The sequence below is a fragment of the Colobus angolensis genome, unplaced genomic scaffold, assembly GCF_000951035.1.
Source record: "Colobus angolensis palliatus isolate OR3802 unplaced genomic scaffold, Cang.pa_1.0 Scaffold146, whole genome shotgun sequence".
Classification (NCBI taxonomy): domain Eukaryota; kingdom Metazoa; phylum Chordata; class Mammalia; order Primates; family Cercopithecidae; genus Colobus; species Colobus angolensis.
In genome coordinates this window covers 2,507,153-2,518,923 of record NW_012114555.1, presented here as the reverse complement: position 1 = coordinate 2,518,923, position 11,771 = coordinate 2,507,153, and the positions used below count along the sequence as shown (strand labels likewise).

Genomic DNA, 11,771 nt, shown 5'->3' with positions numbered 1-11,771 from the left:
TAGCTGGGACTACAGGTGCCTGCCACCATGTCAGGCTAATTTTTTGCATTTTTAGTAGAGATGGGGTTTCACCGTGTTAGCCAGGATGGTCTTGATCTCTTGATCTCGTGATCTGGCCTGCCTCGGCCTCCCAAAGTACTGGGATTACAGGTGTGAGCCACAGTGCCGGGCAGAATTTTTCTTGATCTCAGGGAACGTACACATTTATATTTATTAAACGTATTTTAAAATTTCTGTCCTGATTAAAATGTATAAATAGACATACAAAAATATGTAATGTAGGAAAATACTATATATAGTTAGGTAATCATATGTAATTAACATATTACCATGTTATTTCAGTATTATTTAACAAACGTTTCCATTGTATGGATGTGTCATAATTTAACCATTCCCCTGTGTTGGAAAGAAATACCCAAGCCTTTCTTAATAATCATATTGCAATGACCGTTATAACACCTTCATCATTGTCGTTTCAGATTACTATATGAGGCTGTTTATGAAAACATTAGTTATTGGCATCTGTTTCTAACTACTTTCCTGAAGTTTATGTTTTAGCAGTAGTTTGCTAGTAGTTATTTGATCTCATAATTTCATAAACATTGTGTGTTGTAAATTCAGTAGTCAGAACCAAAACAATGAGAATTTAGTCATCAAAAAAGTGGGCATTATTTATATTAATTTAATTTTTCCACTTTCAAAGTCTTTGCTCTCCTTGATACTGGCATCACAGTGTATTTTTAGTGCATTAATACATACAAAGTTTTGAATTATAAATGCGAATTTTGATGTAAATACAATTCTCAAAATATTGATATACACCACCAAATAAGTTAATTTTAAAATGGAAAATTGGATATACCAAAAATCATTTTAGATTCTTATTATCATTTAGCAGTGAATGTGTGTTTTTCGCTATTCTGCCTGGAAGTGCCATTCCTAAATATTTTCTTCCATTCATTCAACAAATATTTGTGTGCCTACTGTATTTAATGGCATATCAGGTATACCTGCCATTGTGAACTTTCTATATTTAGCCTATCAATCATATATTCAAAGTAGAGTTTGTAATATTTTCACATATTTAGTAGTTTCTAGTGCCTACTGTGTTGCAGGCTTTGGTGGTTAAGTGATGATGGGTTTACAGAGATGAAAGACAAAAGTTACACCCTTTGGACCTCACAGCATAGTAAAGGAAGGAGGCTGTAATAACTAGCACGGAAGTAGAATGTTTTCTAGACAGTTTCATAGGTGTTTTTTTTTTTTTTGAGACACAGTCTCACTGTGTCACCCAGGCTGGAGTGCAGTTGTATGATCTTGACTCACTGCAACCTCCGCTTCCCAGGTCCTGCCTCAGCCTCCTGAGTAGCTGGGACTACCGGTGTGTGCCACCATGACCAGCTAATTTTGTGTGTGTATGTGTGTGTATTTTTAGTAGAGGCGTGGTTTCACCATGTTGGCCAGGCCGGTCTCAAACTCCCCATCTCAGGTGATTCATCCACCTTGGCCTCCCAGAGTGCTGGGATTATAGACGTGAGCCACTGCTCCCAGCCTCATAGGGTTTTAAATACACATTACTGAAGATAAAAATAGAGTGCAACTAAAGATAAAATAAAGATTTGTAGTTCTGTGTAGGATTCATTTGTCTGGAGGAGCAGAGTGTAGGAAACAATGTGATATCCTTTCAGGAGTGTGTGTGTGTGTGTGTGTGTGTGTGTGTGTGTGTGTGTGTGACATTCAGAGCCATTAAGTTGTTTTAAGTAGGAACGGGAAGGGGCCAGAGGGGTGGACTAATGTACTAAAATAATCAGTTTGAAAAGATGGTTGTGGCTGTAGGCAGAGATTTCATTGGTTTGGGTCCCTTGTTTCTGTTCTTCATTAGTTTCTTCCCACCTACTGTGGTAGATAGAGTTCTTTCCTATATGTAATTCTGTCACCACCATTATCAGCTTTCTGAAGAGTGACCTACATTTTGTAGTCTGCATTCCCCACAATCTATAGTAAATCTAAATCTTAAAAGTATGCAATTTTTTCTGACAGTGGATTGAAAGATTTTCATCAGTTACATCTGCTCTTTCAACCAGGAAATAGTTTCATTTTCTCCTTAGCACATACTTTTTAGCCCTAGCTGGGAAACTTTTATCTTCCATTCTTTACACAAGCTGTTCCACATGCCTAGAGTATAACAGAACCTTTCTCATCTACTTCTCTCCTAGGAAGCTCTTTATGGCTTGCCTGTATTAAAATTTTGCCTTATCGGTCATCCTAAAGTAATTTAAATTGCTTTATGACAGTAAATGAATATATTTATTGATCAGTTATCAGTTAGTTTTACTTTGTGTAGCTTGAGTGTTCTTTCTTGTAGCTACATGATGCCACACTTGTGGTAAAAGCAGTGTGAATTCTTAGTAGATTTAAAATGTGATACATACACTTCTTACTATACTATTTCTAAAAATGAAATATTTTTTATGTTTTTATGTAAGAAAGGTGGGGTGGGGTGAGGAGGAAAGGAACAGATACCTGCCAAGTCAATCACAGAATGGCAGTAAAACTTGATGGTTAACCGTCTGTCTGTTCATTTTTATGAATGCTATTACAGAAGTAAGCTTTAGAAACTGGAGCTGTTTTCAGTTTAGTGACATCCATGGAGTTAACCTGATTCATTAATATCAGCATCAGGAGGAGCATTGTTTGAAGAATCCCCTACCTGGTCTATTAATCAGTTTCCTTTTAGACAGGTGTATAGGTGATTTCTGGCCCTCATTCACAGAATAGAATAGTGGTCGTTGAGAAGTGGACCTAGCATGTAGCAAGTCTTCAGACCAGTGTTTTAAGTAATTTTTATTCCTTGAGAAGAAAATTGAAGAAACAATTGGGGCAAAGAGATTTGTGGGGTTTTACTAGAAAGGTCTCGATAAGGCAAGGACTGTCACTCTACCCCTCATTCATATGAGGGTTCACGTTAAAAATGACAGTGTTACACAGTGGTAGCAGCAGCTTTTTTGTTTTTCTTAGTCATGGCAGCAGTTAACACAGTGCACTAGTGGTTTAACATACCAATGCTTAAGGCCTTGTTTTTTGTTTTTGTTTTTAAGTCATTGAAATTATGAGACTATCATTCAAATGGAAGCATTATAGTTCTTCGGAACCATTATGATCTCAAAACGAAAGGAGAATGATACAGATACACTGGCTGAGGTGTTTTGAGGTGCATCGAAGTGTTCCGAGCTGTGACTTACCTTAACATGTTCTTGAAGTACCATGGCGTGGATTAAAAGGTATGCTTTAGAAATCTCCCAGTGACCCCAAGGTCATAGATAGAATGAACACTCATGATTCTGTATTTAGTTATTGCATATTTAAGATATTCTGTATTTAGTTACTGCATATTTAAGATATATAACTTTTTATTATAGATGTGGTTATGGATTTATGGTAGTATTTTTTGTGACAAAAACCCATGAATTTTCTTTTTCCTTTATGATGTATGGTATGATATATGGTTATGGAAGATACTGTGGTAAATATTTTCCCTAAGTTTTTATAGTAATGGGCTGTAATTTCATTCAACAAATAGTTTAGGGATTATTCATGTATTACTCTGTAATTATCTTTTACATCATAGACTAGTTCTCTACAGAACTGTCATTTTATGGTAGCCTGAATAGGAAATAGTTGGATGAAGTCTTCAGTTTGGGTACTAATTTGACCAAACAAAACAATTTCTATTTGGGCCATTTAGTACAGTTTTTTTCTTTTACAAAGAATTTTCACTTAAAGGAAAATGAGTTATTTATTTATTTATAATTTTTATTTATTTGTTTTTGAGATGGAGTCTCGTTCTGTTGTCTAAGCTGGAGTGCAGTAGTGCAATTTCGGATCACTGCAACCTCCGCCTCCCGGGTTCAACCAATTCTTCTGCCTCAGCTTCCTGAGTAGCTGGGACTACAGGAACGCACCACCACACCTGGCTAATTTTTGTATTTTTAGTAGAGACGGGGTTTCACCATATTGGCCAGGCTGGTCTCAAACTCCTGACCTCATGATCCACCTGCTTCGGCTTCCGAAAGTGCTGGGATTACAGGCGTGAGCCAACACACCCAGCCTATTATTTATTTATTTTTTTGTTGAGACAGAGTCTTGCTCTGTTGTCCAGGCTAGAGTGCAGTGGCACGATCTCAGCTCACTGCAATCTCTGCCTCCTGGATTCAAGCAATTCTCCTGTCTGAGTCTACCGAGTAGCTCGGACTACAGGCGCCCACCACCATGCCCGGCTCATTTTTGTATTTTTAGTAGAGATGGGGTTTCACCGTATTTGTCAGGCTGGTCTTGATCTTCTGACCTCAGGTGATCCGCCCGCCTCAGCCTCCCAAAGTGCTGGGATTACAGGTGTGAGCCACCACGCCTGGCCAAAAATGAGTAATTTAAAAAATTAATACTGTGATTATTGTTTATTTAACAATGTATGTATGCAGTTATTCATTTGTTTGTGGTATATAGTTTTGCTGTTACTTGTGGTTACTAGTATAGTAATTCTAGTCTTTATAATACCCACTTAACCATCAAAAACCTTTAAAGTTTTTATTTTTGTAAAATTTTGAGTGATGTAATAAGTTTCTTAATTATATGAAATCTTGGAAACCTGATTTTTGTACTCTGTGTTTGGTATTAAATGCTCTTTTTAAAGAGTGATAGAAGTGAATGAAGAATGCTGAATTCATTAATGTTACATCAGATTCAGAACTCTCTTTTAGGTAATAGAAGAAACAATATTGGGAAGACAAGTTTAAATCAATCATGGATAGATAAGTGTAATAGAAATAGAAACAGAAGTGGACTATGAATACTGATATAGTCCATGATTTTTGTCAGTCTACCTTAATGTTAAAATCCTTTTGGTATGTTAGCAGTTATATTCTTAATGGAATTTACTTGTTAAAGTAAGATGAAACTGCTTTATGTTAAACTCTAGTCCATAATGACAGTGATCTAATCAAGTTACAAGGTAGAATAATCTGCTTATTAGCCAAGGCAATCAATCAGTTCAATCAGGAATTTTATGTCTGTTGGGACAGAATAGCATCCACCCTCCAAAAAGATATTCTTGGACATAATGGTTTCAGGATAGTGTTCAATGTGTTGTTTACAAAATTGTTTCTTGATAATACTTGCGATCTCAACTTTCACATTTCTTTTTGGGGTAGCACTTGAGAATCCATTTGTTTTGTTTTAACTCCACAGAGGTTTATGATGTACAGCTAGAGTTGGGAAGTCCTGTTCTCTTTGGAAGACTTTTTTTTTTTTCCTTTCTGAAATGGAGTCTTGCTCTGTTACCCAGGCTGGAGTGCAGTGGTGTGATCTTGGCTCACTGCAACCTCCATCTCCCAGTTCAAGCAATTCTCCTGCCTCAGCCTCCCCAGTAGCTGGGAATACAGGCGCGAGCCACCATGCCCAGCTAATTTTTTGTATTTTTAGTAGAGACAGAGTTTCAGTATGTTGACCAGGCTGGTCTCGAACTCCTGACCTCATGATCTGCCCATCTTGGCCTCCCAAAGTGCTGGGATTATAGGTGTGAGCCACCGTGCCTAGCCTGGAAGTCTTTATAGCTTTGTGGTTAAAAGCTTACTTAGATCCTGGGGTCACTTCACCTACATTTCAAACCTAACCCTTCCCTTGTTATTGTGACAGGTTCTAAGAGTGACTTGAAAAAACCCATACATTTCTATATTTTTAAAAAAGCATATTGTTATATAATTGTATAGTATGATTTATATATAGATAATTGTACATATACACACAGTGCAGGTTTAGGTATGTAGGAAGCCAGTGTCAGATTAAGTGTTGATTATTAAATGAAGTACACTGGTATAGTCCATGATTTTTGTCAGTTTGTCTACCTTAATGTTAAAATCCTTTTGGTATGTTAGCAGTTATATTCTTAATGGAATGTACTTGTTAAAGTAAAATGAAACTGCTTTATATTAAACTCTAGTCCATAATGACAGTGATCTAATCAAGTTCCAAGGTAGAATAGATTAGAATTTTTTTTTGTAGAGGGTGCGCTATTACATTTTTCTTATCCTGACTGAGTCTTGTACTCTTCTATGCTATTCCTAGAGTAAAATAAGCCATCACTATTTGACTGATGTTTTCAATTCTTTGGGCTTTTTCACATCAGTGAAAGAAGGTGGCCACTGGAATCTGCTACTTTATCCATGATCATCTTATCCTGCTGGGTTGATTTCTGTGTTTTCTAAAGCTGTGTTTTTCAAATTGCAGCCTTCAGCACATTCATGAGTGGGTAAAGAAAAATTCATTGGGTTATGACCAGCATTAAAGCATGTATTAGAATAGAAAATAATATATCAGTGCATTGAATATAGAAAAGAATGTATTTCTTAAAACTTCTGTTTTAGTTGTATCAAAAGATTGAAATAAAATATATACACATTTATGTGGATATTGTTTAGTTCCACTAAGTGTATGTTTCCCTTAGTCATAGATGTCCCTTAAAAGTGGTATTCGTTTTATATTATTTTGTGCCTTCTGAGAAGAAGTGATCAGCATAAGTTTCAGTGTGCTTTCTAATGGTATGCCAGTCCACTACGTTACTTTCAAGGGTCCTCCTACCATCTTTTATTTTTATTTTTTGAAGTAAATATTATTAGAGAATAAGGAATAGAAAGAGAGTAGGAGAACTTAGCAGCAGTGGCTTTTGAGTGACATTAACCAAGGCTGTTTTATTAAGTAGAGTGATGTAGTATCTTGCCCCTTGGCATGCATTGTGACGGTTATCAACTCATAGATTAGTGGTTTTCAAACTGCCAGTGGTAGCACACTCTGGAATCAATTTAGTAAGCTGCTGCCTCCCCTGAACCCCCTACCCCCCAAATGAAACAGAAAAGAACAAAATAGAAAATGTTATGAATGTATCACACAATAAACTTTTGTGTCAGTGGCATGTGTATGTATGGGATTGCAGAGACCTAATTTCTAGTGATCATCAACTGGAAAACTGTGAAACTCAGTCTGATAAATTCCTGTTGCCAAGCTGACCTCAGCCACAAAAGCTTCAGATATCTAAGACAAATATTACCAGATCAGTCGGTTTTTTTTTGTTTTAAATCTCTGATGGTACAGAACAGTTAGTTTGCTGTAAAACTTTGGTTTTGTTTTTTTTTTTTGTTGCTGTATCGTTTTGTGATGTGTGTGTTTGTTTGCCCTGGTAAATATATATATATATATATATATATATATATTGATTTTTATTTATTTTTTTGAGATGGAGTCTTGCTCTGTCGCCCAGGCTGGAGTACAGTGGTGTGATCTCGGCTCACTGCAATCTCTGCCTCCTGGGTTCAAGTGATTCTCCTGCCTCAGCCTGCCGAGTAGCTGGGACTATAGGCACATGTCACCATGCCTGGCTAATTTTTTGTATTTTTAGTAGAGACGGGGTTTCACCATGTTAGCCAGGATGGTCTCAATCTCCTGAACTTGTGATCCACCTGCCTCGGCCTCCCGAAGTGCTGGGATTACAGAATTGAGCCACTGCACCCGGCCTGCCTTGGTAAATATTTAAAGGTTCATATGTAAGAAATTTACAGTACATCCTGGTTGTGGAAGGATTTACCCTTGCTTTGCCTTGATGGAAGAGACTCGTGCAGTTAAAAAAAAAAAAAAATACAAATAGGCTGGGCGCCGTGGCTCACGCTTGTAATCCCAACACTTGGAGAGGCTGAGGCAGGTGGATCACGAGGTCTCGAGTTTGAGACTAGCCTGGCCAAGATGGTGAAACCCCATCTCTACTAAAAATACAAAAATTAGCCAGGCATGACTGCAGGTGCCTCTAGTCCCAGCTATTTGGGAGGCTGAGGCAGGAGAATCTCTTAACCCAGGAGGTGGAGGTTGCAGTGAGCTGAGATGATGCCATTGCACTCCAGCCTGGGTGACAGTGTGAGACTCTGTTTAAAAAAAATGAATAAATAAGTAAAATAAAAAAGAAAATACAAATAAAATGATGATGCATACTAAAACCTGTCAGTTCAAGCTGAGCGTGGTGGCTCACACCTGTAATCCCAGCACTTTGGGAGGCTGAGGTGGGCGGATCACCTGGGGTCAAGAGTTCAAGAGCAGCCTGGCCAACCGTGGCAAAATCCCATCTCTACTAGAAATCCAAAAATTAACCAGATGCGGTTAATCTCAGCTACTTGGGAGGCTGAGGCAGGAGAATTACTGGAATCCAGGATACAGAGGTTGCAGTGAGCCAAGATCATGGCACTACACTCCAGCCTGGGCAACAAAACAAGACTCTTGTCTTAGAAAAATAAAAATTAAAGATAAAACCTCTCAGTTCACTTTTCATTTTTTATATGTTAGGACTTGTTTGTATAATAGGTGCTTCTTTAATTCAGAAGGCAAATATAAAATTTAAAGTTGCAAAAAATTAAGCATAAATCAAATACATTACAGATATTGAAGGCAGTTAAATGTTCAAATGTTAAACCTTCTGTTGTTGTGAAGATTTGATAACATTTAAAATTTTATTTTTCTTGGATTAGTTCCTGTGCCTACTGCAGTGTCCTCATAACAGCAGATGTTTGCTTTATAGATTTATTGAGGATGATCACAGAGTTTTTGGTGAATATTTTAAAATAAATAAGGCTTCAAAGCAGGGTGGTATCAGCATATGTATATTTTAAGATTGTCTAAAATATAGTTTCTTCTTAGAAAACAGTAAGAGGGTGAAGACTTCTGGTAAATTGTTTCATAGTGGTGGAATTGTACATTAGTTTTCTACACTTGGGAGTTGAAAAATGGAAGAATTATTTGCCAAAAGAGGAGGACAAAAGATAATATGCATAATTCATCTTTTTCTGCAAGTTCTTGGAAATTGAGTCAAAGTACATAGTTCAGTTCTCTGAATTGGGCATGATATGCTCTTCAGAAATCATGTTTTGAAATTACAGAAGATAAATAACCTCTCCCAATCAGTGTGTTAACTACCCTGATGATGGTTGCTTGTCTTTGTACAGATGTGTGCAGGCATACATCTTCAGTGGTGGAGGCAGTAAATGAAAACATATGGATTCAGAGTATGGAAGAGTTGAATTTTTTGTTTTTCTATTGCTTTGTTTCACCAGATTCTCCCTATTCCACATTAACCCCTTGTCTTCTCCCAGATTATCCAACTCTTCCTAGTCTTTTCCATAGCATTGGTTTGGCTTTTTGGCGATATATGAGAGGATTGTTTTTTTTCCCCGTTATGTTTAGTCACTTCAGTCTCACCGTTTTCCACCTCATGCTGCTTATCCTGTTGGAAGCACAAGGTTTCGTGTTGTCTCTCTGTGGAATTTGTTTCTTCAAAGCTTTGTCTTTTTCCTTTGGTTGTCATCATGCATGTTAGCAGCTTGTATTCTTTTTCTTTGGTAAATTTCTCCTCCTAGAGTGTACTTTAGAAGGAAACTAAACTGCATTCTAGTTTAGTTGGCCCCAAACTGGGGTCAGTAGCCAGAGATGGCACCCAGGGGTGATGAGGGGATTAAAAATGCCTGTAGAAGTGTTGTTGGCAGCAGCTAAGCAGCTAGATTAATCAAATGTGCATGAAATTTAACTTTAAATAAACTCCTTTATTGTTGAATTTTCAGTGGAAAAACTAACTTGAGTGGGAAATTCTAGCCCTGGAGCAGGGATAGGCCAGAGATAAGTAACACAAATATGCTTATAAAATGGGGATGACTGGGTGCAAGCAGAACACACTGAAAGCATTCATATTTGAAATAAACAGTCACTATCTCTGTAGGGAGCCAATTTTCAATCCTTGGTCTACTTTCTAAATCTATTCTTTCCCTCACCCTCATTAACAGATTTTGCTTATTTTGTTGACTCCTGTATCTCCATCCCCTGTGACAGTGAATAGTCATAACAGGTATTCAGCAAATATTAGTCAAATGAATGAACTTTTGATAATACTAGGTTTTTAAGGCATGCATCTATCCTGTCATGGCAGAACAGGTCATACTCTTACTTACCAACTTCTTAACTTACAAACTGAGAGAATAACTAGATACATAAGAAGGTAATCTTATTTTGAAATGATTTCAATTTCTAGAAATTTGTCATCACTGAACTCTTGTGCGTTGGGGATTGGTACATCTGAAGGCCAAGAAAATCTGAGTGTGTTATGCTAACATTGAATCAATATTTCACTTAAAAGATTTCCTTTACCAAATGATTTACCCTGTCTTCACAACAGCTCTGCAGATTGCTAACAATTAACATTCCTATTTTACAGAGATGGAAGCTGTGGAATAACTATAAAAGTGTTGGGATTTTTTGTTTGTTTGTTTTTGTTAGAAAAACCTGGATTTTGAGGAAGCAAAATGTAGAAAGAGTTTGTAATAATTCACCAGATTTTTCTCACAGTGTGAGATTATTTGATTGTGATCTGTGCTCGTATTCCACAGAAGAAAAGCTCTGTATTTCAACTAAAACATTTCCATATTTGGGACTGACCAGATTTAGTTTGTTAGGAGGTGGACAGTTTTCCTTTTATGGCCACTAGATACTCAATTGCTCTCTTTTATTTCTCTTCAACTTGGTGGCTGTGACACTCCCTCAGTCTTTTCTTTCTCTCTTTTTTTTCACTGCTCTTTGGTACTCCAGTGTCCTCTGCTTTCCTCCCTCTCTCTTCCAACCTTCCAGCCCCTTTCTCTTTCTTCTCCCATTCCTCATTTACATGCAGCCTGAACAAACAAAAGAGTTTGCTGTACATTCTGCCTGTAAAAGAATAATACGTGAACATTGCTTTGAGTCAGCGAACGGGGCAGGTCAAGTGAGAAGTGATCTGACCAACAAGGATCCAGTCAGGAGGATGCTGTGAAATAGCATAAATCTTAGATCTTAGGAGATTGTTCAAAAAGGAGAGAGCTGATCCAGGACGAGTAGTAATTCTTTTTCAGAATAAAGACCTTGTCGAATATAATGACTGGACCAGTGGTTTTAATTTTGGAGAAATACTAGAACCAAACCAAAACATAGATAGTAGAAAAAATTAACAGTTAGAATTACTCCCCTTTAACTGGATTTTTGTTCCAAAGTTCAAATTTTTACTTAGAATTAAGGTTTTCTTTTCAATCTGAAATTCTCCTTTATATCTTGAACTGCTAACATTTTAAAAGCACAGGTAATCTGTTAACTAATAACATTATGACTAATAATATTGTCATTATTATCTTAAACACAGTGGTATATTATTGTTACTACAGTAAAGAGTTGCCTGGGTGTAACTGCTGGAGACCTGAACATGGTTTATCACATTTTCCGATCAATTAGTTTTAGACTCAACAAAACTACATGAGGGAATTTGTAAGGTGTATTGAGAGACTCCCATTTAGATCTTGATACCACTTCTTTATAGAATCTGTCAAAAATGTGGATTATCACTTTTTTGAAGTGGCAACATGCTTCATGAAAGAACATCGCTCGTGGAGCAAGTAATAACAGTAACCTATAGTGTTGTATCTTTGTAGGGCATTCTCCATGTGAAAAATAGTTCTATCAATTTTAGCTACCTGAATTTGGTAAAATAGTTCCCTTTTCTCTCCATTGTAAAACTTGAAAAGTTAGGGGTCGGGCACGCTGGCTCACGCCTGTAATCCCAGCACTTTGGGAGGCCGAGGCTGGCAGATCACGAGGTCAGGAGATCGAGACCATCCTGGCTAACATGGTGAAACCCCGTCTCTACTAAAAATACAAGAAATTAGCCGGGC

General features: G+C 37.2%; 1 protein-coding gene across 4 annotated transcripts in view; it reads left to right on the top strand.

The window, feature by feature from the left end:
• The window catches only part of RBPJ (recombination signal binding protein for immunoglobulin kappa J region), a 102,919-nt gene that overhangs the window by 27,290 nt on the left and 63,858 nt on the right, over positions 1-11,771 (top strand). Inside the window, exon 2 of one of the 4 annotated variants that reach the window (XM_011935636.1) lies at positions 3,099-3,281. The exons of the other annotated variants lie outside the window; for them this stretch is intronic. Coding sequence (XP_011791026.1) covers positions 3,265-3,281 — 17 coding nt within the window. The 5' untranslated portion in view covers positions 3,099-3,264. The remainder of the gene's footprint in view (positions 1-3,098; positions 3,282-11,771) is intronic. 4 annotated transcript variants of the gene reach the window in all.